Source organism: Argentina silus, assembly GCF_951799395.1.
Source record: "Argentina silus genome assembly, chromosome: 1".
Taxonomy (NCBI): domain Eukaryota; kingdom Metazoa; phylum Chordata; class Actinopteri; order Argentiniformes; family Argentinidae; genus Argentina; species Argentina silus.
The window spans coordinates 1,893,190-1,919,820 of record NC_139655.1 but is presented as its reverse complement, the minus strand read 5'-3'; the positions used below and the strand labels follow the sequence as shown (position 1 = coordinate 1,919,820).

Sequence of the window (26,631 nt, the reverse complement as noted above, 5' to 3'; positions counted from 1 at the left end):
GGGGGCATCATTTAAATTGCAGTCATATAAAACACCGGAAGGTTGTGAGTTCGATCCCACGGGCTGCCACCATTGTGCCCCTGAGCAAGGCACTTAACTCCAAGTTGCTCCAGGGGGACTGTCCCTGTAGTTATTTCACTGTAAGTCGCTCGGATAAGAGCATCTGATAAATGACAAATAGTGTAATGTAATGTAATATAGTCATAGTCACATTTACCCGCCACCACCCCCCCATCTTTGGAGGACATCTGTATTGTAGTTTTTTGGCTTGTTTACCCCGCACTTTTTTCTTAAAAAAATAATTTAAAAAAAATATTTTTTTCTTCTTTTTACCCCCGTGATTCTGTTTGTCATGCATATTTGACATCTTATTGAATTACATATTCCCACCACCACCCCCCTTCTTAGGAAGAAATTATATTTATAAACCAAACATTTGAACTTTATTTTTTAATGTTTTTATTTTATTTTTTATTTTTTTATATAGGCATGCTTAACTTTTTCACCCGTAGCCTGTGATTCAGTCATATGTTTTGCATTCATAGTCTGTCAAATCATGCTATGGTATCGGTTTTCTATTCAAAAACTCATTTAGGTCTAGACCATTAGTAATGAACTCATTTAACGTACTTCCAAAACACACATCCACTCCGAATAGGATAGCTTAGATTTTCTTTTCTTAACAGTTTTTTGGACATCTCTGAACTTTTTTTTTTTTTTAATCTTTTTATCTTTCTCTTTTGTTATTTACTTTTTATCTTTTATCACGCGTCGGAATGGTGTTAGGACACGGGACAGCGTGGAGAATGAACTTTCACACAATGCTGAAGATACCCCAATAATCTGTGCTGTTATGTACAGTGTATGCAGCTCAGGGAATGCTTCCTTGTAACCTTTAACTTCTTTGCATACAGTAGAGAGGTCCACCTCTGTGGTGAATTTCTTGAGCAACATGGGCCTTGCTACAAGAATTTGGCAAACCTCTGACCAAACAAAACATAGTCTACAAAACATCGTCATGACGACCTGCGCCGGTGTTACGTCCAATGTGGGGAGAAACTAAACTAAACGACGGATATTGTGAAAATACTGCAGCGAATTAGAAAATGAGGGCGACACCATTGTGGTGAATGCGGGAAACGTTTGAACAGATCTGGCCACTTAAAGTTGCAACTCCGGACCCACAATAGGGAGAGACCATACGGCTGCACTCAGTGCGGGAAACGTTTTAGCATACGTGTATACCTGAAATCCCACCTGCGCACGCACACGGGGGAGAAACCGCACTCATGCACCGTCTGTGCGAAAGCATTTGCATTTCCTAGCAGTAGAAGGTTTCTGAGACGGTGTGAATTACAGGTGCATCAGCACATTCACACAGGTGAAAGGCCGCACGAGTGTTCAGAGCGCGGGTTTAAGTTCGGTTGTTCAAGCACGCTGAGGACACACCAGCGAATACACAACGACGAGAAACCGCACGGTGGCGCAGAATGTGGGAAACATTTCCGTCAGTTAGGAAACCTAAGGCGCCATCGCACGGCAGAGAAGCCGTTTCCGTGCTCCCAGTGTGAGTACACGTGTTCAGACGCATCAACACTCCTCAACCATGAGAAAAGACCCACAGGGGTGAGGCCTCACGGATGCGACCAGTGTGACAAAACACATTACATTCGGAGAACTTGTCACCCATCAGAGTACCACACAGGGGAGAAACCATACAACCGTGAAGTGTGTGGGAGAGGGTTCTCCCAGATGTCGAACATGAAACGACACATCAAGAACATTCATTAGGATCTCAAGAATACAGCAGTGTGTGTTTAATTTTATACTTTAAATACAAGCACTTGTATACGGTATAATTCCAACGTTTTGGACAAGTTTTTTTTTTTTTTTTTTTTTAACAATTTAAATTTGACAAAATGTTTTATTGTCATGATTTATTTCTCTAAAGAAAAAATTAAGGGCAAATGAAAAGAGCATATAGCAATGGACTATTAAATGCTTTCACTTGAATGTTTACATATTTGAGGATCAGTAAGAAACATCCAATCAACATGTACATAAGAACATGAAAATACTCTTATAATTATATAATAATAAAAAATAAAAAAATCTCTCTCTCTTAAACAAATGTATTTGTTGTAAGTCGCTTTGGATAAAGGTGTCTGCTAAATGCCATAAATGTAAATGTAAATGTTATTAGGAACACTATACTAATACTGGGTAGGGTCTCCCTTTGCTTTCAAAACAGCCTCAATTCTTTGTGGCATTGATTCCTTTGAGATTCTGGTCCATGATGACATGATTGCATCACGGAATTCCTGCAGATTTTTCAGGTGCACTTTCAAACTGTGAATCTCCCGTTCTACCACATCCCAAAGGTGTTCTATTGGATTCAGATCCGGTGACTGGGAAGGCCACTGAAGAACACTGAACTCAGTCATGTCCATGAAAGCAGTTTGAGACGACTTTTGCTTTGTGACATGGTGCATTATCATGCTGCAAGTAGCCATTAGAAGATGGGTAAATTGTGGGCATGAAGGGATGCACATAGTCAGCAACAATACTCAAATAGGCTGTGGCGTTCAAACGATGATTGATTGGTATTAACGGGCCCAAAGTGTGCCAAGAAAACATTCCCCACACCATTACACCACCTCCACCATGAGAAGGTGTACAGGTGTTCCTAATAAAGTGTTAAGCGAGTGTATATTGATGCAAATATACAGCAACAACATTTCCACAAATTTGCTTCAACTGCCAAATGCATCAGTAATTGTCTTAATTAAGTAATGTCCAATCAGAGTACAGGAACGGTCCTCAAGCATGTGGTTGGCCCCGCCCCTTTATTTCACCTCTCAGTTCTCTGATCAGGAATGGGTCCTTCTCCTCCAGGATGACAAGGAGCATGTCTTTGCCTTTGGTGCCGCTTGCCCTTAGTGGACCCTCGAAAAGCGCCCTCATCTTATCCTGGTTGGTGCGTTCCGCCCTCACTTCACCATACTGCTCCTCATTGATGACTCCCCCCGCCAGGAGTTCATCCAGGATGGGGGAGACCTGTCCCACTCTCTGGATCAAGGCGGACCGGTGGAAGTCCACAAAGTGTGGGGCTAAGGTAGCAATGGGACCTGAGGTGAAATAGTCTCTGTGCTCAGCTGAAAGCAACAACAACAAAAAAGATTATGAATTACAAAATAATGAATGAGCCATATGACTTGTGAATGTAAATGATAGAAGCACATGGTTAAAAAAGAAAAAGAAAGCGCACACCCTTGTTTGTCCAGGTGGCAGGTGAAGCCCCAGAAAAAAAAAGAAAGCCACGCAGCTCCGATGCTCCGGCCACTTCACTCAAACAATATTTCCGCAGCAAGCCACCTTCATGGTCCTCTGTGGCTCAGTTGGTAGAGCACGGCGCTAACAACGCTTAGGTTGTGGGTTTGATTCCCGCTGGGACCATATATACTGAAATGTATGCACTCACTGCAATGTAAGTCGCTTTGGATTAAAGTGTCAGCTAAATGGACCCTAAGGAAGGTGGCTTGCGGCTGAAACGTTGGTGTCTAAAGCCCTTGAGAAGGAGAAGGACTGTGCAGGTTTATGCCTTCTTCAGAAGGATCCGGTTGACATATACATATGCTACAGTAAGTTCAGTACAGGTGTAAGTACAGGTGTTCCTGACCTTCTCGTATTGTGGGGGCCCAGACAGACTCCCCTTTATTCTTGCTGATCAGTTCCATCGTGAAGTCACAATCTGCCTCCTCCATGTACACCTCAGCAAAGTTTGGTGGGTAGACATATTCTAGTTTCATTTCCTGTTGAGGCAGTAGACGTGTGTGTGTGTGTGTGTGTGTGTGGCAGGGAGAGAGAGAGAGAGAGAGAGAATGAAGGAATGAACCAGCCTATCGGTGTTAAATGCACAGTTATACCTGTTCACTATCCACTGACATGTGACTTAGGAATTGACAGTCCCTTTTAATGTGGGGCACAACACCACTATAGTGTCTATAGTTGAACTCCAACACTTTCTTATCTGTGGTCCTCTGTGGCTCAGTTGGTAGAGCATGGCGCTTAGGTTGTGGGTTTGATTCCTGCTGGGACCATATATACTGAAATGTATGTGCTCACCGCAATGTAAGTCGCTTTGGATTAAAGCGTCAGCTAAATGGCGTATACAAACGACAAATTCAACAATCATTTCTGATTGGATGAACGTTCCAACCGTACAGCGGGGCTGACAGCAGAGGGGCAAGATGTCCTGAGACTGAACAGACTGTTCATCCAATAGGACTTCACCGGCCTTGGCTTCAGGATCCTTGTGGATCGTAGATGTTTCTCCATCGTGTCCGCTGCCTGTAGTGGAGCAAACCAACAGAGAATCACAAGGTGGAGTTTTGAGTTGCGAAAAACATGATAATAAAAATAAAGAAAAACCATTGAATGAGAAGGTGTGTCCAAACTTTTGACTGGTACTGTACATCAGTTTCAATATCAACTGTAAAACATATTGTGACGATATGATGTGAGCATAATATTTGCAGCTTTTTGTGCATCTTACCAATGTTGGAATCATTCTTAAACAGAGTTCAAGTAACTGGAATGTGCTGGATCCCAAAGTATCTACAGAGGCCAACACCACAGTCTACAAGTAAGCCAGTGGAGGCTGGTGGAGGTAGAAATCGGAGGATGGGCTCATTGTAATGCATGGGACAGTACAGGGAAAACATATTTTTGTTTCCTCACAATTGTTTTATTCACCATACATTTATGTCTGTGTTTTTGTGACGCGTAGATGTGTTGTGAAACAGAACTGATAAAGTCGTTTCCACGGCCTTCTGTGGTCTTTGCTTTTATGTTTGAGCTTCATGCCTCATACTCTTATCATCCCATTGTGTTTTTACCTCTTTTTACGTCTGTTTTTTCCCTGCCACCCACAAAGTGACCTCCTGGATGGTGTTTATTTATTTATTTATTTTTTGGGGGGGGACGACAACGACGACAAAATCCATATTCCTAATTCATCACAGTTGTGGTTACACTCATCTTGGTCATCAACATCCGTTTGGAGTAACATTCTAGCCCCTTCCGCTCCATAAGTCACATCCCCGGCGACAGCATTTAAATAAAGTTTGATTTCATTTCATTCAGGTAAACAGTGACCAACCAACCTGTGCCAAAGCAGCGTCACATGGGATCAGATAGGTGTGCAGCGTCAGGGACCCTGCTCTCCTGGCTCCGTAGAGCGGCATGTTGCAGTGCACCTTCCATGGCACGCCCAGCTTCAGGAGCACACCCATCACAGAGAAGGACGGGTTGGTGATCTTGGCGTGGAAGCGGGTGACCTCGGACACCTCCTCCACCGTCTCCTCGTCTTCGTCGTCGTGTAGAACTCTGACCGTCTCCGTGCTGGAGGGATCCTGGCCTGCAGAGAGACGCCAGGGGCAAACATGACAAACGGATTGCCGTGACGGAAAGGCTGACCACCATCAATGCTTCGTTTTTCCTGAGGAAACTCTTATTTATGTTTTCTCTGTTTGTGTCTTTTGGTTTTAGACATGGATGGAGAGTTGACATGTCAATAAACAAAAGTTTATTTCAGTTCAGTATTTTTAGGGTTTTCTCTCTCTCTCTCTTTTGTTTGTTTGTTGGGAATGTTTGTTTGTTGGGAATTTCAGTATTTGTAATGTCTACTTTCCCCATACCGAAACAAGCAAAATGTGGCAGATGCACTTCTTTCAGTTCTCCTTCAGTGACTTCGATGTCCAGTAGGGGGCCACCTGGAGTGTACTGATCTTTCATAATTGCCTTATAAGGACCCCAGGAAGTGAAGCTGTACTGCAGGCTGAAATATCTCCTAGACACCCAGCGCAGCCCTGACACTTTGCACTCATAACGGCCTGGTGGATATAATTCAAACCTGTAAGAGAAATAGGAGTGAGTGACAAAGCTTAAAGGAGATCTTGAAGGTGGATGTAAAGATATTCAACACAAAGTAATAAAAAGAAGATAAAAACAACTAACCAACAAACAGCAAAACCTCAGTATGGTGTTTTAAGGTGATAATCACATTTCAAGAGGATTTTTGAAATGTGATTATCACCTTAAAACACCATACTGAGGTTTTGCTTGAGACAGAGCTTACTACGCTTAATAGTTGAGGTAGAAGGGTTAGTCCAATGCTTACATCAGTGGAGGCTGGTGGAGGTAGAAATCAGAGGGTGGGCTCATTGTAATGCATGGAGTGGAATGGGGAATGGTGTCAAACATGTGTGTTTGATATTGTTCCCTGTACTATCCCATGCATTACAATGAGCCCATCCTCCGATTTCTACCTCCACCAGCCTCCACTGGCTTACTTGTAGACTGTGGTGTTGGCCTCTGTAGATACTTTGGGATCCAGCACATTCCAGTTACTTGAACTCTGTTTAAGAATGATTCAAACATTGGTAAGATGCACAAAAAGCTGCAAATATTAGGCTCACATCACATCGTCACAATATGTTTTACAATTGATATTAAAACTGATGTACAGTACCAGTCAAAAGTTTGGACACACCTTCTCATTCAATGGTTTTTCTTTATTTTTATTATTTTCTACATTGTAGATTAATACTGAAGACATCAAAACTATGAAGGAACAGATATTGAATTATGTAGTAAACAAAAAAGTCTTCAAAGTAGCCACCTTTTGCTTTGATGACAGCTTTGCACACTCTTGGCAAGGTGTGTCCAAACTTTTGACTGGTACTGTATGTTGAAAGAGCAATCCCATCATACGGTTTCAGAATAATAACAAAACGTCCTCTCACCTTAATTTTGTCGCAACTCGAACATTCCAACAGCGAATCTGAAGTTACGTTAATTTCAGAATTAATCCATTTAATGAAAGACAAGAAGCATCCAACCATATTGTAAGCAAGTAATTAACCAATAACATACAACGTACATCATCCATAAAAATAAATGTACTGATAAAATCCATATTCCTAATTCATCACACAGTTGTGGTTACACTCACTTGGTATAAGGTCAACATCCTGGTCATCAACATCTGTTTGGAGTAACATTCTCATCCTTTGTTCATCACTCGCTGTAACACACCTGTTCTGTTTATGAAACTTTCAGGACATACAGTAAACATAGCAATACACACTGTTTAATGTATTTGAATAACTGTGACTAAGAAAATATGTATGCACCTTCTTACAACTGTTTTTACCTGTTTGTTCTGTGATATATTTATTAAATTTGTGAAAACATTATTATATATATATTTTTTTTAATTAGCTGACCATTTAGCTGACGCCTTTATCCAAAGCGACTTACATTGCAGTGAGTGCATACATTTTTTCTGTATATATGGTCCCAGCGTGTTAGAAAGAGTGCCGTACACGCTTGCTGCAATGCTAATTATGTATTTAACCAACGTTTCTGACCAAGATAAACTCAACTGATACGCATCCTCAGAGGGGTATTACCACACATGCAATAAACGTCATAAACTGCCCTTCGTGATCAACACATACTAATGTTAAAGGTGCATTTTACAACATAATAACAATGACTTTTGAACGTTTAAACATCATTCAAAACTAATTCCTTGCCTGGAGGTTTTTCAATTTTTCAAACCGTTAAACAATTTATTTAAATATAGTTCAATAGGTTAACCATACTTGAGCAAAGCCCACATCAATACCTACCACAGACAAATGAAGCGGCCATTTTCACACCGTCACAGACCCCTGATTTGGATACATAATTATCACATAGTTGAAAAAACAATGTGTTAATCATTTTAAACACAAAACAGTGTATGAAATGTCATGATTTACTTTAATTTAACACTCTGCAGCTTCCCTGTCAGCTGCGCTACCGGAAAGAATACAAGGGGCGTGCTGTAGTGTAACTTAACAAAACTAGAGCTTACCGTATTCGGTTGTACAACTTAGGCAAGCAATGTGTCATATTATGTTTCTGCAGGGTTTATCTACAGTACACCACAGCTAGTTTCTATGATGCATTGCTCGAGGAGAGTGTTTTGAAGACAATGGCGGTGTGTTAGAACGCCGTACCTTTAACACGAAGATATCCTCCGGGATGTCGTCAGAACATGACAGCTCGGTTGCAATCCACTACAAGGCGTTGGTTATTTTGTCTTCTTTCTCTCTCTCTCTATTTTTATTTTTCTTGCTTCCTGTCTGTTTCTCTTTTTCTTCCCCTCTCTAACGTCCACTCAACATATTTACTTGTACAAAATACATTCCTCTCTCAGCATCGAAGCAGCAGCCGCCCGTGTGGGGAACGTTATTTTCACTTTCGTTTGCAACACAGTTTGACACTAGCTTCTTACAATGCAGCAGTTGTATCTGTGAGGGTCAGATCCAGTATGGCTTTGAGATAACGTAACATGACCATTTATGTAATTTATCCAAAGCGACTTTCAATAAGTACATTTGTCTAAGTAAGTCAGTCAACTATACATCAGTCATGTCATACACAGTAAGTAAAACCTTCGATAGGAACAAGTGCCATCGGCAGTCACAATGCTAGAGAAAGTAACGAATCAAGTAGTTTTTTTTTTTAAGTTTTTTTTTTAAATGTATTTATTTTAAAATCTTCTTTAAAAGGTCTGGTAAGGTACAATAGGGAGGAGCCCATGTGTAGCCTAAAGAGATTGGTCTTTAGTCTACAGCAGAAGACAGGTACTAACTCTGCCGTCCTGGCAGTGGTGGGAAGCTTATTCCACCTGTAGACATCTAGTTGTCAGGTATTGCTTAGAGATAACAGGTTAAAACGGAAACATTCTGAAGTATCTTTGAAACTGATACTAGAAACTCAGGACTAGGGAAAGAAATCACTGAAAACAACACAGTAGGTAAGCAAATGCACTCACCAAACACTTTATTAGGAACACCTGTACACCTTCTCATGGTGGAGGTGGTGTAATGGTGTGGGGAATGTTTTCTTGGCACACTTTGGGCCTGTTAATACCAATCAATTGTCGCTTGAATGCCACAGCCTATTTGAGTATTGTTGCTGACCATGTGCATCCCTTCATGGCCACAATTTACCCATCTTCTAATGGCTACTTCCAGCATGATAATGCACCATGTCACAAAGCAAAAGCCGTCTCAAACTGGTTTCATGAACAAGAAATTGAGTTCAGTGTTCTTCAGTGGCCTTCCCAGTCACCGGATCTGAATCCAATAAACAACTTTGGGATGTGGTAGAATGGGAGATTCACAGCTTGAATAAAGTGCTCACAGAATGTATATTGTGATGTAATATGATATTTAAAATAATTTTAACATAATTTCCAGAGACATACTGCAAAACATTTGATTAAACTGTCACATGCAATGTAGCTAAATGTATTTTAATTTATTCCCCCATCATTATCATAATCATCAACAACATCAACATCAACATCAACAACAACAACAACATCAACATCAACATCAACATCATTTATATTAAAATGATGTATGCTGTTATTCTCATTTACATGTTTCTTACTTTTCTTTAAAAACTTTAAACTCATTAAGAGTCGACAACAAAAATAATCCATTGTATGCTCTTTTTTTCCAGATACATCTTTAGGTAAGTACTGTAATCCCTGATTTTGCTAAAATGTTAGTTCAGAGCATCTGGGTAGCTTCTAAAGAAATGCCTGAATCAAGTCGTTTAAGTCAAGCCATTGATTATTTTCAAAGAATTTGGGATGATTTGGGCATGACATGTCAAACATGTTAATTTAGGTACCATTGAATTTCATTGGTTCTTGTGTTACAAATGGTGACTGTACCCAGATAAACAGAACTAAAGTGTTGATTGAAGTCTGCCCTTAAGGAACCAATTATGTGATTTTGTTATTTGGGTGAAATATCCCTTTAAATATGGTCAGTCCAACAGTAAAATAGCAAGAACAGGATTGAATAGGATTGACTGAATAAGAATAATAACTTTGATTTGCCATTCTGTGTGTGGCCATCCAGCAGTGCAGTCTAGTCCACCACTGTGACATCATCCCCATTGATGTTCACTTTGCTTGTGCCCGTGTCAATGGGTTGAAGTCTGGCCGGCTGGAATGCTTATAAAGACGTGTCACTGAATGAGAGTGAAGACAAATGTTTGTAAGCGAGATGGGTCAGAGAGAGTAGACAAAGACTGTTTATTGGCCATGCAGTAAATTCACATCAGCTGTTGGAAAGTGGTAATTTTTCAGTGAGCAGTGATATAGTTACGTGAGGTGGAATTAGTGATTCAGGTCCCCTGTGGCTCAGTCGGTAGAGCACGGCACTAACAACGCTTAGGTTGTGAGTTCGATTCCCGCTGGGACCATATACACTGACTGCAATGTAAGTCGTTTTGGAAAAAAGCATCAGCTAAATGGCGTATATTTACCTTTCTTACGTTGAGATCTCCAGGGCGTTGACAAGATAGGGATCCTTTTCACGCAGAACTTGGACAACAGCTGCCTTCACCTCTGGTCCCTTTGATTCCAACATTTCACATAGTTTTCTCATCTTGCCCTGTGGTGTTCTCTCAGCGTCGATATACGATACTTCTTCGCGGCAGATCATGTCCGATGAGAGCAGGTGGTCTAGTATCTGATTACGCCCAACATCATGGACCCTCTCAATGAGCTGCCCTTTGTGTTTGTCCACAAACTGCGCAGCTTTAAGAAACACATGGAGAGAAGGGTTGGTGTTCTGGGATCTAAACTATGCTGACGCTTGAATGCAGAAGGAATCCACGCTGAGGAAGATCCTCTCATGTCTACAGGACTTACCTCGTAAATAGTGAGGGCCAGCGCCTCTGTAATCAGCTGAAAAAATAAAAGTATAACGATTACACCTTTACTTTCGAACTGCAATTTAAAACGGTGTATGGACATAACGAACATAGTACAGTAATGCTAAAGCAGTGGACAGTATTGTACAGACCTTTTCGTATTTTGTGGTTCCAGACAGTTTCTTTGTTCTGCTCGCTGATTAGTTCCATCCGGAAATCAATATCTGCCGCTTCTAGAAACACCTCAAAGAAGTTGGGTGTGGTGTTGTTATATCGGAGCTTTAGTTTCTGTGGAGTAAATGGACGAGAGAGAGAGAGAGAGAGAGAGAGAGAGAGAGAGAGAGAGAGAGAGAGAGAGAGAGAGAGAGAGAGAGAGAGAGAGAGAGAGAGAGAGAGAGAGAGAGAGAGAGAGAGAGAGAGAGAGAGAGAGAGAGAGAGAGAGAGAGAGAGAGAGAGAGATGGATTCCAGGTGAATTCCACCGGGGACACACAGATGAGGCCCAGTGATAAACCACAGACATGTGAGCTATAGAGAGGATGCATTTACTTATGGTTTTCATGTATCATCTTCAGCTCAGATAGAAAGGGAGATGGAGAGAGAGATGGAGAGAAAGAGAGATAGAGAGAGTAGAGAAAAGAAAAGCACAGTATTGGATAGTGTGATCATTCATTGTTTTCTCGAAACGTTAGGACACAAAAATAGCTACAGGATTTTATGGGAGCTCAAACCTTACATCAGGATTAACCTCAGCGGACGGGCAAGATGTCCTGAGGTTGAAGTAATCCTTCATCCGAAGGGATCTCTCTGGTCTTGGTTTATTAATCCTGTGGTATCCATACAATTTTTCTTTTCTCTCCATTGCCTGTAGAATAGACCAATGCCCTTAACATAACTGTTAATCATTAACGTCATTGTTTACTTGTGTACGGTTTTGCGGTGTAAGACTAATTCAAATGGGAATTCTACACTATGGAATATGAAGCAGTATGACATTTTTCCAAATCCATTGCGATAACTTGAACTGGGAACATGCAACATACAAGATTTGTTCAGTCACCAAGGATGTCAGTATTTCGCAATAATACCTCTTCTACAGCAGGATCGCATGGGATCAGATAGACATGTAGGGTGAGAAATGTTGCCTGGGCCTGATAGATCTGCAAGTCGCAATGCACATCTACTCGAAAGCCATTTCTGAGTAGAACACCCTTTGGAGAGAAGGATGGATTGAGAAGCTTGACGTGGAAGCGGGTGACCTCACACACTTTTTCAATTGATATGCCACTCTCCTCAACATGGAGAACTCCCACTGCCTTCGCAGGAGAGGGGTCGCGACCTGCAGAGACAATAAATACGCACCAACACATTGGCATGAACATCCGACTAGTTCTTTAATTTTCAGTTTTATACTCTGCTAAAATGTTCTGATGTAAGAGTTTCAAGGTCAAGTCTTTTCCATGCATTTCCCCCTACCTAAACATGCAACATGTGGCAGATACACCTCTTCCAATTCTCCAGCAATGACTGTGATGTCCAGTAGGGGGCCACCCTGAGAGTATTGCATGTTCTTCAGTGTTGCTCTGTGAGGCTCCCAGGAGCAGAAGTGATACCTGAGGCTGACGTTGCTCACACACACCCAACGCAGCCCTGACACTCTGCACTCATAACGTCCTGGAGAAGATTCAAGTCTGGAAGGAGAGGAATGAAAATAAATGCAGAAAGTTACATGATGGGTAGCAATAACTCACAAAAAGGTTAAAGAAAAAATATTCAAATGATAAATTATAGGCTTATTACAAAAAAAACATATTTAATATTTTATGGTGGCCCACTATTGCTTGTGATTGAAGGTGATAAGTCCAGAGTGTGTACCTGTACATCGTATTCTCATTCATTGTAGACACTGAGGGCTCAACCTGAATCCAGTCTTCTGAGCTCTGTTCAAGATTGATCCCTATATCATGAATAATGAAATACACAAACTCCCTAATGCTGCCATCATAGGACAATCATTTGTATTCACTGTATCAGTTGATAGTGAAACAAGTATCCATGCAGATACAGGCCACAACACTTTCTGAATGTTACTATAGAAAGAGTCTTAGTTGAACAGAAATGTTCGAGAGTCTTGAGTGTAGAACAGGAATGTTCTAGAGTCTTGAGTGTAGAACAAGAATGTTCTAGAGTCTTGAATGTAGAACAGAAATGTTCTAGAGTCTTGAGTGTAGAACAGGAATGTTCTAGAGTCTTGAATGTAGAACAGGAATGTTCTAGAGTCTTGAGTGTAGAACAGGAATGTTCTATATCTTAGAGTATAGAACAGGAATGTGATGTTGTGTTGTCTCACCTGAAGATGGTTGCAACTGCTGCATCTCCTTAGAGTATCTGAAGTCATGTACACTAGATAAACTGTGAATTAAATGATTAGATAATGTAGATATACTGTATATTTATGAAGTAAGCAAGTAATTAACCAGTAATCGAAGCCATGATTATCTCTGGTCATCTCAAAACACTCAATGAACATATTAAGCAATCATGATTGATGAAATGCAGTCATTAAATGTTTGCCCTCACATGGCTTCCGTTTATTATCGCTTTGAAGAGATATTGGTGGCACTGGACGCCTCTCTTGGGTTTCTTCATTCACTGTAACAACAGAAACAAAGATGTACAATGTCCAAACCTGTCCAAACCAAACCTGTCCTGGTCTCATTAAAAATGCAAGACGATTGTTGAGAGTGAAAAGAGTATCATCTGATTTATACATCATCACATATAACTGTCACATGCATTAATATTTGTTTTAATATTGTCTTCTTTTTTTTTTAAATCTGAAATTAATTAACATTCCTAATAATAATAATCTTACCCAGCTGTGGAGTAGGAAAAAAAGTGTATGATTTGCTCAGTTTGGTGAATAGGTTTTCCAGGGCTGTACTTGCAGATTCTAGGGTCTCATACCACCTTCTTATACTTCCAGTGAAGCTACTGCCATCGCTTTGACCAGGATTGTTGAGATCTTGGTTTTCATGGTTATTCTTGTATATTTCCGACTGTTTATAATCAGCAAGTTCATCTTTCATATTTGCCAGTAGTCTTCCAGCCTGATCCAGATCAGGCCTTTGTCCACTTACCTCTGAAGGGGAGAGATCATAGTAAAATGATTAGCCTACTGGTTTGGAAACAAGCATGTCAAAAAACCTCTCAACATTTCTCTTTCAACTTGACATGGCACTTTGTACTGTATTTGTCATTTACAGTGCTGTATGAGTTGTACTGCTGTAACTTTTCTGCATTGTGTATTATGTATTGTGACTCTATAGTGAATAACCATGTGATATGTGAATAAAGAATAATGTATAAATAAGCATAAGGAAGGGTCCCGTACCAAAGGGTTGGGTAGGATCAGGTTTGAACCACTTCAATAGTTTTATGAATGAGTCTTTCAGTTGGTTACGTCTTCCTTCTTTTTTCAGTTTCAAGTCCGCATTTAATTCTAAATCGTCCCCTAATTTTTGAATTAACTCACATATTCTTCTCCTGGTTAGAAATGGGGGACGACGACGACAAGGTGAGTAAGAGAGAAGGTGAGAGAGGTGGGGAGACACACTCATCAGACTCAAAAGGCTCATCAGACCTGGGCAACACAAATATTTGAAAAAACCTGAGGTGCGCTGGATTTAACTTGCCATGCCTGCACGGTTCAGCTTGCACCTCTTGGAGTATTCCACTGGTTCCATCGAGCATCAATGCCTCAACAATCTACACCAAGCACACCCTCAGTGTTTCCTGGAAGTACATATTTTACCCAGGTCTGTGATGCATAAGTCTATAATATACAGGTGCTGTATAATGACCGTGTGCTCAAAGGGGATACCTATATGCCATTGAGCTGATGCTTTTATCCAAACCGACTTACAATGCAGTGAGTGCATAAATTTTTCAGTATGTATGGTCCCAGCGGGAATCAAACCCACAACCTTAGCGTTGTTAAACAATGCTCCACCAACTGAGCCACAGAGGACCACAGACTATAGTGGACAGGGTCAAAAACAAGGTGTATAAAAAAATAGGTGGACATTTTTTTTCAAACTCTTACACTTCAAAAGAGGGATAATCAGCGAGGTTTGGGAGCTCTTCAATGCCAGACACACGGTTTGGTAGGTCGGAAAGTTCTGTGGTCTCTTGTTCATCATCTGAGAAAGTACATACAATATCTGAATAAAGAATTCTGCATAATAATAATGACTTTTATTCCTGAAACTAGACATCCTAAACTATGTACTAAACATTGTTTCTATCTGCATTAAACCACTTGGAAATGTTGACCCCAATGTCACACTTTCATTCATGTAAGGAATGACCCCATCTCCTGAAACAAATATGTATTCTTGTGTTCTTAAACACTCAAATAGGCAACAGTAAAAAGGACAATTCACAATGAGTAAGGAACATTTCAGTAACATATGATCAGGAATAACAAGAATTCTTCTTCTTCAGTAAAAATCAATTAGATAATAAAATAATACTCACCATGGGTCTTTGACGTGGCCATTTTCACTCACTCACTTCGGATGTATGAGCGTTAATATAATCCTAATGGAGATACAATATGATTTGATGGTGTTATTACAAAATCTTAATCCTTTGCGTCATCACCGACTCCTCTGGAATCAAACTGTTTGCACCTATTTACAGGTCTCTTAGACATCTTCAAATTAAACATTAAAATGCTTTTATGACACAGTACATGCAGTTTTACAGTGGTACACTGGCAAAATAATGTAGAAAACCTGAAGAAAAGATCCTCTGCAACGCTGTCAGACTGTACAGCTCAGTTGTAATCCGCAACAGGACGTTGGTATGTCTTTCTTTTCTTTCTCCAAATGTAGTATTGCTCTTATCCCAGTTGTCCCCCCCCCCCTTTCACTATTTCCACCTCCGCGAGAAAGTATACTACAAGCTAACACATGGCCAGAAAAATAGTTTAAACTAACAAATGGCCAGAAAAATAGTTTAAACTAACAAATGGCCAGAAAAATAGTTTAAAACAAAGCAGCGCTTCCCTCCAGGGAACTGACTTCCCGTTCTAAATGTGTGTTCCGGAATGAACAGTGGAACTCCGCCCACCTACCTCGGATGTATGTAAATGAGGATTTCTTCCAAATAAAAGCGCCCACGTTAAACTCGTTCAAGCAATTAGAAATATTAAATGTGGATAAAGGAACAACATTATCTCTGGAAATAAACATGTAATCCTCTCAATGTATTATTTGTGTTTTTAAGGGTTTGTAATTCTTCTAATATCCTAATTACCCTGATGAAAAACTGCTGGACTGCATAGGACACACACTGCATAATAGACTGCACACCAATATTTTTCCAAGGCCGAATTAGATTTTTTAGTACCAATCTACTCAGCAACACTTCTTGAATGCAACCCAAATGAGTTTCCAACCATGAGTGTCATACAAAGTGTTAGCCATTGCTTTCTTTCTCTCTGTCAAAAAAAACGCATCTACATTACAAAATGTCACTTTTTCAATGATATATGTGTTTTTCTTCTTTTTTTCATCCTACCATAAACTGTCACACTGTTACCCTCATGATGCTACAGCACTCTATCTAACCTAAACACAGGTTTATGATCCTTGAGGTTGAAGACACCATCACCCTAACATTAAACCACCGTGTAATGTAATGCACATGTACAATGTTCATCTTGGATTATTATTGTTATTATTATTGTTGTTATTATCAATAATAATAATAATGTACATGTATAAAGTGCTTTTCATTATACAAGAATAATCTCAAAGTGCATATTTGTGAAAGGATAACACTCAACAACACAAGTAGGTTAGCAAATATATTTTAATATATAATATAATATTTATATTCATTTTAGCACAATGACAAAATGGCATCATTTCAGTTTAGTCTCATTTAAATCATGACAAAAACCACATCTGTAGGTATTCGTTTTTTACAATACATTTTCAAATACCATTATCTTTTATTTTTTGCTGTCATTGCAAAATAAATTATTATTTTTTAATTTCATCGTGTCCTGTAAAAGAAAATCCTAACAAAATCTAACAGCATATAGCCCATGGAATTCAGTAGGGGATATGAACATCAACCCAGGTTGTAATACTCTTTATAACCTACAGTAGTGTAGTTAGAACAGAGCTTCAAGCCTTTATAACCTACAGTAGTGTAGTTAAAACAGAGCTTCAAGCCTTTCACACCTCCCAGAACGGTGCAGTCTGACATAAGACCTGCATCTCACCAAATGGTTGATACTATGGTATGGTTCAGATATTATGGAGTACGCAAAATCAGTGACTGAGTTGCATCATTCTCACTGTGTTAGGATACACAAGAATGCACTTTAGTTAGTCAGTCTGGGCCTGTGATGTCTTTTGCACGTATGGAGACACAATCACAACAAAACTGTTCCCAAACACATTTTAAACCATTTAAAATAGCCAGATATGATAGATATGCAGCGACCTTGACAGAAAAACATCAACTCTCCAACCAGCTGGGTCCCGTCTTTACCTGGTCAGAGCCAGAATTCACTACGCGGGTAAAGGAGGAAATGAGAGGGCGTGGATGGATACCCTTGGCTCTGTGCACCAGTGAAATCCACAAAATAATAAAAATGATAGAAATAATAGCTCATTCATGTTAAATCAAAATAGTTACGCTTAATTTCAAGTTGCCCTTCTGCCCTAATGCTGCCACAGTACAGCACATCGCACATCACTTCATAATGACATAGTCATGGATTACATAGTTACGGTAGTCATGGAGTTAAGTGTGTACACAGACAAGTGTGTATGTGAAGTGACACGTGCGTACGTCATTATACAGGAGAAACAGGGACTGTTCCTCTTTCAACTTGTGTAATGACAATGAACACTTAACTCCATTGCTATGTAATAACTATGTAATAACAAAGCAATTACTAAATGACTTTGGAATGATGTTTCAATTACAATGTTGTTACGAGAGTAATTATAGCGTTACTACTGTACGCTGGCAAGAGAGCAACTCAACGTAAAGTGTTACTGTACCCAGCAAACAGTTACTGTGGATGTTTATATCTAGACTACCCTAACCAAGCACAGAAATGTCTTGACCTCACGTTCACCTCCACTCACAGTGACAAATCACACCACTGCAGTAACAATGATTAGACCAACCTATCTGACCGAGCACTTCAAAAAACACACTACTTCAAAATGGGCGCTAGTCTCTACTGCAAAAAACACACACTTTATGAAACGGCTGTTCTGGCCAAAACTGTCTCCGGCTTCCATCTAAAATAGAGATTGTTCATTACACGTATGATTTTAGATTCTTTAATGTTGACAGCACATACAAGCATCATGATTTCAAGTCTTTCCTCCCAGCAGTTAACAACTAAACTACAGTTGGCACTTTTATTCCGCCGTGAAAGCTTGCTTTTTTTGTGCATAATGTAAACTTCATTTTTCCAAAAACACATTTCACATTTTTGCTATTTAGTCCAAGAAAGGGTTAAATAGCTATGGTTAAAATCATGAGCACAATTTAAGATTCTTTTTGCACTTTCATTCTCTCTATCACTCTCCCTTTCTCTCTCTCTATCTCTCCCTCTCCCTCTCTCTCTCTGGGTGGAACAGTGACAAAAAATCAAACAAATATTTGTCACTGTTTTTGCTGCAAAAATCTCCCCAAACTTCAGACATTCAACATCCTCAACGTCAGTACTTCCCCTCCACACAGAACTGCAGACATGTTCAACACTTTCCCTCCCATACAGCATCATGTGCAACTTCTGCCACATTCAACGCCCGGACACAGATTATCCCGAATCCAGGACTAGTCTTAATCTGTGGCCAGGAAAACGCCCCTATAACCTCTATTCAATCTATAGCTCACACCGAAGCCACTGCAACTCCAACACACTCTTCAGCTACGGTACACTGCACTGACCCCATAGTCACCCTTCCTCTACCTCTACCTCTATGGCTTTCTATCAGGGGAGGCTGACGGAGGTAGAAATCGGAGCTCATTGGAATCAAACGCACACCATTCCTCATTCCATTCCATGCCTTACAATGAGCCTGTCCTCCGATTTCTACCTCCACCAGCCTCCCCTGCTCTCTATTCATGTGGCCACAACTGCAAATCAACGTTTCCTTCTACAGCTTCTACAACAGGAATAAAACAGACAGGGAATATTCTCCTGTGTGAGACTGTGTAGGGGGGGGGGGGGGGGGGGGCAGGGGGGGTCTTTATCATTTGTAGGTCTTTGCTTTTATATACTGTACTCAGAGGCCTTCATTACATTTCACAACACAACAAAAGCATTTCTATCAGACCAATGACAACAGTCAGAGAAACAACAATGCAAAACAGAGTCTATGTTGTGGAGAGGTTGATCACTTCTGCTGTGCTCAAGTGCTCCTCGGAAACTTGGACCCTCTCCGACGTCATTTTAGGTACGATTTTTGCGTAGGGCTCCTTATTGGTTGATTGGTTGAAAACTTGGATTTCAAGTAACACAAGTTTCACGAGGGAACACATTACCAGGGAACACTTGAACACAGCATCAGGTGGTATACACGTGAAGTGAATTTCCTAAGACCAAAACTACTTCCTGGAAAAATATCAAACAGCCAATCACATGCCTTTACCTCAGACAATGGTTTAGAATTTAGAATTTAGAGTTTTTAAGAGTTCCAAAAAACACCAAACTCCTCCTCTGCCTTCGCAGTTCACCTCGGGCGAGATGAGCACACACACTACAGGTAATACCAAACAGTAACCCCACCATCTCCTGCTTTCATGGTTTTGACATTTTCTGGAGTACACGAGTACATCCAATGAAAAAATATTACAATACAATCTGGTCATTAAACATGGAGGCCACTCATACCTTCTAATTTACCAAAATCATCCAAAAATAAGAATGAAGATACTGACGCGAAATCTATATTGAAGTGTGGTCACTGTAATGTCGATCCCTAACATTCGCTAAGCAACACATTTTTTTCCCAGGACTTGTTTCCAGTTAGTAAACACACTAGGATACATACAATACAAACAAACAATATATTGGCATTAAATAAATTAATCCATCACAAAACAAACACATTGGTATATTCACAATATATATGTACAACCTAATAAAAGAGGGGAAAAAAACAAAAACACAAGTAAAATAACTACAGAAAGAAATCCCTTCAAACATAATTTAAGTGTATTGAATGCAAACTAAATACTTTAAGGGAAAATCATTCACCAGTATTGTTTGAACTTTCTGTAACGGTAAGCTCTGCCATATACCTTTGTATGTCATTTCTAATGTTATGTCTACCTATTTATGTCTTGGTTATACTTCGATATTTATCATATACTGTGTTTTTTATTAGTTTTCTCAGCGGTTTTATGTTTTTTTGCAGCATTTACTAAAGTTGATATGTACTTGGTACATATGATTCCAGATTGACATCATTTGTGACTGATATGTCGATGTATACCGTATGTGCCAATGGCCTGACAGGAAGCTAAGCAATGTCATACATTATTTTTGTAATGTCTTACATGAAATACGGTTGGATATGGTAGGATTAAACAGGAAATACTGTAGGAGCGTAAAACATCACAACACCTAGCTAGCATTCTATAGTGATGGCTCGTATAGTGGTTCCATCAGTACAGGCTACTGTGTGCCAGAGTTGCTATGGGAACGATTAGAGAAGAATAACAATAAATGGATTCAGTGTTTTTCTTTGAATAGAGGTGTGGAAGAGGGATTTGCACTCTTGAAATTATATATATTTTAACTTCCTCGATGCTTGATTTCATTTTATAGGAGTGAGCTGCGATATAGCAGTATGGACACATAACAAAACAACATTTTTGGATACCAGGAAAATGTATTTTTTTGGTGTGAAACCATACTTTACCCCTAGCATTGGGTCATTGAGTTTACTTGCAAGTTTATAGGTGTCCATATGTGTGTGTGTGTGTGTGTGTGTGTGTGTGTGTGTGTGTGTGTGTGTGTGTGTGTGCGTGTGCATGTGTGTGCGTGCTTGCATGAGTGCTTGTGTGAGTGTGTATGTGTGATGTTTGCGTGTGTGTGTGTGTGTGTGTGTGGTGTGTGTGTGTTTGAGGCTCACCCAGCTGTCTAACTACTGATAACCTACCACCACAAAGTAGCTAATATGACACAATCCACCACCTACCTACCGGCATTCAGACAGGAAGAAATAACTAGGTCACTTGGTCACAAACATCGAAAATCACGAGTTGCTACTTATAAGCACTTTAAAAAAAAAATAAAAAAAAGTGTAAAGACAAGAAACAAAACAATCAAACAAGACCTCCATTAAAATCCTCATGAGAATCTACACAAAAATGTAATTAACCAAGAAAACCCCATATTTTTCTCTAACAAGTAATTTTTTTGGGCCACTTTTTTTTTCTTATTTTATTCTGAGGCTGCTTGCTCCTTCACTACACCAAAGACATTGGTCAGCTAACCAACCAATCATTGCCTCAGCCAGCAGTCCCCAACCTTCTGACCAGGACCCAGAGGTCATAGCGGTAATCACAACTGCTTCCCCTGGCCTGCAACACTGCAGCCATCAGCCAACAGAGACTGTCAACTATGGACACAGCCATGGAACTAGAATTCAGAACTGGGATTCAGAGAATGGAATGGAACCAGTATAATTAGAATTCGGAGAATGGAATGTCTGTTGAATTCTAATTCTATAGTTACTACAGCCTCTCATTACCCCTGCACTGGCACACAGGACTCCCAAGGTTCGGGTTCAGCTAAGCTATTAGCTGTTAGCATTAGGGGTAAAAGTGGTTGTCACATTTTGTCTCCCAGAAGCACAGGGTTGGTAAGCAGCAACCGCTTCACTTTAAAGGGGTCCGGCCTCGAAGGGGTTTGGCTGTTACCCTTGAAAATATGAACTTTTCACCTTGAAATTTTCACACTTCAGTTCAGTGGTCTACAATACATGTGGAGGCGTTACACGAAAAGCAAAGGATACGAATCAGTCAAACACTACATTAGTTAACGGCAAGCAATACAAAAACAGATCACAAAAACCTGCAATCAAAATAAAAGTCTTGGTCATTGGCACTAGGATTGGGAGAGGGAATTTGGGGGTGGGAGTGGGTGGGGTGAGGTGAGGTGAAAGTGGGGGGTAGGACAGGAAAGAGGGTTTTTGTTTTTTTCTCCAGAGAAAGTGATTGTTGGGCTTGCAGACAGGACTGTACAATGACAGAACGCCTGTGCAAGTCTCAAGAGCTTAGGAGGACATCAGAGAAGGTTCCATATTGGACCGCATATTCCTTCAGCTCTACAGACATTACACGCACGCACGCACTCACACACACACACACACACACACACACACACACACACACACACACACACACACACACACACACACACACCTCTTCTAAAGCCCTCAGCAAACTTCAAAACAAAAGTCCCCTTCTTTACACGTGAGACTGTCATTGATTATTCCTTGTCTGCTGGAGCAACCACTCTTGATAACACACTCACATTTCATTTTTACAATTTGGCTGTTATATAGATAAAACAAAAATCTGCTAAGGCTTCTTCGCAGGGAGAAGGACACAGTGTTTGTTGAAAGGAGTCATTATTTCATTTGAATCAACAGTCTGGTTACTATATTGATGTACGGTGGCTGAGACAGTTCAAAATGCATTAGGGGATGACACATTCAGTGGTGTGCTGAGGAGTGCATATGAATCACGCAGCACTGGGGCTTTAAACACGCACGGTATGAGCCTCATATACTTTGAGTATTATTAGGGTGACCAGAATCATGTTGTTTGGATAATATTGCATGTAAGAATTGCCCTAAGGGTACAGATAAAGTTGCTTGAGTTGAATTGTTATTATTCTTTCTAGCAGTTCCTTCTTTTCTGACTTTTTACCTCGATTACATTTTTTTTTTTTTCTCCTTTGAATATGCACTTGTTTTCTGTACTGTGATTTTCCGTCGGCTTGGAATTGGAGCGGCAACCTCAGAGATGAAGGATGTTTGCCTTCGCCACCTCTATAACTTGTTATGTGTTTTTCCTAAACATAACATCCCCAAAACATATTTTCTTTTGTTTTTCTCGATAATTCATGCTTTGACTATATGCGAAAGGCAAATATTGGCTTCTCCTATGAAAAATCTAAATTAGAACACTTGAAATCGTTCTTTTTTTTCTTTTTTTTTTTTCTTCTTCTTCGAAATCCAATGATCTGATCTCCTCGGAGTAAAGGGAAGGGGACACCGCCTGTCGGTGTCTTGCGCTGCTGATCAAGAGATGCTTAATGCTGCTTGTTGAACGGCGACTACAGTGCCCTGTGAGGTTGACTGAAGGACATAGGACATGCTTGCGGGGTTGATTTGCGTCACGGCAACGGGCCGCTCTATTGATGACAACTGGGTATGAAACTGAAGGAGGCGGGGCTCTCACACACACTGACATGGCGCTTTTCCTGCAACATCGCTAAGTCAATTTGGAGCACACAACACACACACACACACACACACACACACACACACACACACACACACACACACACACACACACACACACACACACCACACACACACACACACACTTCTGTCAATAAACAGTGTTACAGGTGCACAACTTCCACAAGGTGGCAGGCTTTGGCTCTTTCTCCTTCAGCCTTGGGAGAGGCGGATGTGGCAGCGAAGCATCGTGGGCGTCTGATTGGTTGATTGGAGGTTGGCTGCTATAGCGTCTCTTGTGTCATGGGGTTGTGTTAGAGGAGGGGGCGGGGCCTGGGCGTGGGCGGGGTGAGGCGGGGTGAAGGGGGGGCCGAGATGGTTGGAGTGCCAGGGGTGGAGGGGCAGAGGTCATGGTGACCTCACACTTTCTTAGGGGGAGGAGCCAGCTTGATGATCTCGTCTTCGGAGGGCTGACGGATGATGTCTGAGGAGAGAGGAAACAGGTTTGAAACTGAGTGAGGGAAAGGCTGTGGACGACGGCCAGAAAGAAGAAATTCACACACACACACACACACACACACACACACACACACACACACACACACACACACACACACACACACACACACACACACACACAGTCTGGCTGCTGCGACAGTGTGTCCTCATAGAAATCCGACACCTTCACCCGTCTGAGAGAGACAGCGAGGAAGGGATGGAGAGGGATGGAGGGAGAGGGATGGAGGGAGAGAGGGGAAGGGATGGAGAGGGATGGAGGGAGAGAGGGGAAGAGATGGAGAGGGATGGAGGGAGAGAGGGGAAGGGATGGAGAGGGATGGAGGGAGAGAGGGGAAGAGATGGAGAGGGATGGAGGGAGAGAAGGGAAGGGATGGAGGGATGGAGGGATGGAGGGAGAGGGATGGAGGGATGGAGAGGGAGGGTGGAGGTGATAAGGACAGGCAGAAAGTAAAGGCAAAGAGAGACGGAGGCAGAGAGGTGTAGCAGTGGGAAGTGAAACCTTTGTATTTCTTGGCGGAGGGGATGCGTGTGAGCTTGGTGTCGATCTCGTCGTCCTCGGAGATCTTGAGCACGGTGGTGCGGTACTCGATGACCCGGGTCAGCAGATCGGGTCGCCGCGAGATCTCAAAGATGTGCTCGATGTAGGAGAGGTTGTCTGGAGCGCGAGGGAGACATGCAATTCATCAGTTTTAAGTGGACTAAACAGACTGTCTAAGGCCCTAAAACTCAAAATGTACTGCATCTCTATTCCATTGAGACTGTACATCTCACTCACCCCCCCCCCCCCCCCCCCCCACACACATTTTACAATAATGGCATTTAGCAGGCGCCTTTATCCAAAGCGACTTACAACAAATACATTTGTTTAAGTAAGTGAATCATCTATCCATCAGTCACCATAAGACCAGCGGCCATCGGCAGTCACAATGCTTTCCTCCCTTTCCTCACTCTCTCCCCTCTCCCTTCCTCCCTCACCCTGCGCCACACACACACACACACACACACACACACACACACACACACACACACACACACACACACAGACAGATACACACACACACACACACAGTCACACACAAACACACACATACACACACAGATACACACACACACACACACACACACACACACACACAGACACACACACACACACACACACACACACACACACACACACACACACACAGACACACACACCATCGGCAGTCACAATGCTTTCCTCCCTCTCCCCCCTCTCCTTTCCTCCCTCTCCCCCCTCTCCCTTCCTCCCTCTCCCTTCCTCCCTCCCCCCTCTCCCCCCTCTCCCTTCCTCCCTCACCCTGAGCCAGTTTGTCGTTCTTCTCCAGGTAGTTGAACCACTCCTTGGAGGAGGTGATGGTGTTGCTCTGGTCTTCTGGGATGTCCTCCTTGCAGGCAGACTTGAGCTGGTCCAGGTCCTCATTGGTGATGTTCTCAGACAGGTCGCTGAGCAGAGAGCTGTACTCTGACATGGTCTGGAGGGGGGAGGCAGAGGAGGGGGAGGAGGGAGGAAAGGGGAGGGGGAGAGAGAGAGAGAGAGAGAGAGAGGAGACATTAGTGACCTTAGCGATCAGTTTATTTAATATCTTTCTGTATGATGTGAGAATTGAAATGTTGATTAGTGTGGAGATTGGTCATGTATGGAATTACAGAGAGAGAGCGAGCGAGCGAGAGAGAGAGAGAGATAGAGAGAGAGAGGTGAAGTAAGGACTTAAGAAGGACTAAATATCCCGTGGTAACAAATCCCAAAGCTGCACAGAAACATCCCACCCATTTCCTATGAGTGGGTGGCTGTTGTAGAGAGACATGAGATAATGACAATAGCATAGGCTAGGCCCAACACTGCACACACACACACACACACACACACACGCACACGCACACACACACACACACACACACACACACACACACACACACACACACTACTTCACTCACTAGAACAACAAACAGCAAAAGGGAAGAATCCACCTCATAACCAGAAAAGATATGGACACGATGCCAAAGATTTACCCCGAGCACCTAATTCCTGTAGACATGTGTAGACCTGAAAGCATTGGATAGGTGTCATCAATAGCAATAGTCCCAACATGCACTCTGAATGTTCGCCTTAAACCTATCCAATATTTTGAAGTCTACCTTAATTAAGAGCCCTGGACTAGGCCAGCCTTGAATGGATTGGACAGGCTATTGTGAATCCTGATGTAAATCTCAGCAGCTCTCTATCTCCCTCTAGTGGTCACTAAGTCCATGCGGCGTCTCGTCACTGTGAGGTACCAAGGCTGAGAGGCACAGCTGGAGATTACTGTACAAAGCACAGCTTGGTACCCTTTTCACACAAACACAATAGTGTACTGAAATCTATCCATGATCCATACATATTAATCTTTATGCAGCATGGAGATTGAAGTGCATGTGTGTGTGTGTGTGTGCGCGTGTGTGTGTGTGTGCGTGTGTGTGTGTGTGTGAGTGACAGTGACTCGACGTTTCACATGACGACTCCTTTTCTTCTTTTCCATTAGCGAGAGAGAGAGAGAGAGAAAGGGGGAGAGAGAGAGAGAGAGAGAGAGAGGGAAAGAGGGAGAGAGAGAGAGGGAGAAGAGAGAGAGAGAGAGAGGGAAAGGGGGAGAGAGAGAGAGAGAGAGGGAGGGAGGGAGAGAGAGAGAGAGAGAGAGAGAGGGAGGGAGAGAGAGAGAGAGAGAGAGGGAGGGGAGAGAGAGAGAGAGAGAGAGAGAGGGAGAGAGAGAGGGAGAGAGAGAGAATGAGAGAGTGTGTGTGTGT

General features: G+C 41.7%; 3 protein-coding genes across 7 annotated transcripts in view; all 3 read right to left on the bottom strand.

The window, feature by feature from the left end:
- Positions 1-1,774: 1,774 nt before the first annotated feature.
- On the bottom strand, positions 1,775-8,298 carry LOC310807983 (NACHT, LRR and PYD domains-containing protein 1b allele 2-like). Of its 2 annotated transcripts, none has more exons than XM_083674667.1 (10): positions 8,070-8,298; positions 7,698-7,739; positions 7,016-7,098; positions 6,807-6,844; positions 6,354-6,418; positions 5,700-5,914; positions 5,166-5,419; positions 4,225-4,350; positions 3,680-3,812; positions 1,775-3,155 (listed from the first exon to the last, which is right to left on the bottom strand). In XM_083674667.1, the coding sequence occupies exons 3-10, from the start codon at positions 7,068-7,070 to the stop codon at positions 2,821-2,823; spliced, it is 1,221 nt and encodes a 406-aa protein (XP_083530793.1). In that variant the 5' UTR covers positions 7,071-7,098; positions 7,698-7,739; positions 8,070-8,298; the 3' UTR covers positions 1,775-2,820. The 2 variants fall into 2 exon arrangements, with proteins under 2 accessions (XP_083530793.1, XP_083530792.1); XM_083674666.1 differs by having other exon boundaries at positions 7,016-7,087.
- A 1,059-nt stretch (positions 8,299-9,357) lies between these two features.
- LOC310807874 (NACHT, LRR and PYD domains-containing protein 1 homolog) lies at positions 9,358-15,715 on the bottom strand. 3 transcript variants are annotated; one of them, XM_083674507.1, is made up of 15 exons: positions 15,589-15,715; positions 15,329-15,391; positions 14,895-14,991; positions 14,184-14,335; positions 13,665-13,931; positions 13,370-13,441; positions 13,140-13,201; positions 12,665-12,729; positions 12,266-12,480; positions 11,878-12,128; positions 11,526-11,654; positions 10,944-11,079; positions 10,790-10,825; positions 10,402-10,675; positions 9,358-10,104 (listed from the first exon to the last, which is right to left on the bottom strand). In XM_083674507.1, exons 2-14 carry the CDS (start codon positions 15,348-15,350, stop codon positions 10,407-10,409), a joined length of 1,773 nt encoding a protein of 590 aa, XP_083530633.1. In that variant the 5' UTR covers positions 15,351-15,391; positions 15,589-15,715; the 3' UTR covers positions 9,358-10,104; positions 10,402-10,406. The 3 variants fall into 3 exon arrangements, with proteins under 3 accessions (XP_083530633.1, XP_083530634.1, XP_083530635.1); XM_083674508.1 differs by lacking the exons at positions 14,184-14,335; positions 15,589-15,715 and having other exon boundaries at positions 15,329-15,362; XM_083674509.1 differs by lacking the exons at positions 14,184-14,335; positions 14,895-14,991; positions 15,329-15,391; positions 15,589-15,715 and having other exon boundaries at positions 13,760-13,872.
- A 936-nt stretch (positions 15,716-16,651) lies between these two features.
- Positions 16,652-26,631, bottom strand: part of pea15 (proliferation and apoptosis adaptor protein 15) — a 36,470-nt gene continuing 26,490 nt past the window's right edge. The window contains exons 2-5 of one of the 2 annotated variants that reach the window (XR_014554346.1): positions 25,151-25,325; positions 24,332-24,487; positions 17,005-23,797; positions 16,652-16,962 (exon numbers count right to left, since the gene is read on the bottom strand). Coding sequence is in view for 1 of the 2 variants with exons in the window: in XM_083674821.1 (XP_083530947.1) it covers positions 23,733-23,797; positions 24,332-24,487; positions 25,151-25,322 (393 nt within the window). In the remaining variant the exon portion in view is untranslated. Of the gene's footprint in view, positions 23,798-24,331; positions 24,488-25,150; positions 25,326-26,631 lie in introns of both variants that reach the window. The other variant, XM_083674821.1, reaches the window with a different exon arrangement.

What these genes read in the sequence shown, in the direction of transcription:
- LOC310807983 (XM_083674666.1), bottom strand. Translation starts at nt 7,719, where the DNA reads ATGGCCGCTTCATTTGTCTGTG. An exon ending in GCCAACACCACAGTCTACAA is followed by an intron (nt 5,915 to 6,353) that starts GTAAGCCAGTGG and finishes TTTCTCTTACAG; the next exon opens with GTTTGAATTATATCCACCAG. An exon ending in GGCCCCCACAATACGAGAAG is followed by an intron (nt 3,156 to 3,679) that starts GTCAGGAACACC and finishes TGTTGCTTTCAG; the next exon opens with CTGAGCACAGAGACTATTTC.
- LOC310807874 (XM_083674507.1), bottom strand. Translation starts at nt 15,350, where the DNA reads ATGGCCACGTCAAAGACCCATG. An exon ending in GGCCACGTCAAAGACCCATG is followed by an intron (nt 14,992 to 15,328) that starts GTGAGTATTATT and finishes GTACTTTCTCAG; the next exon opens with ATGATGAACAAGAGACCACA. An exon ending in TGATCCTACCCAACCCTTTG is followed by an intron (nt 13,932 to 14,183) that starts GTACGGGACCCT and finishes TCTCCCCTTCAG; the next exon opens with AGGTAAGTGGACAAAGGCCT.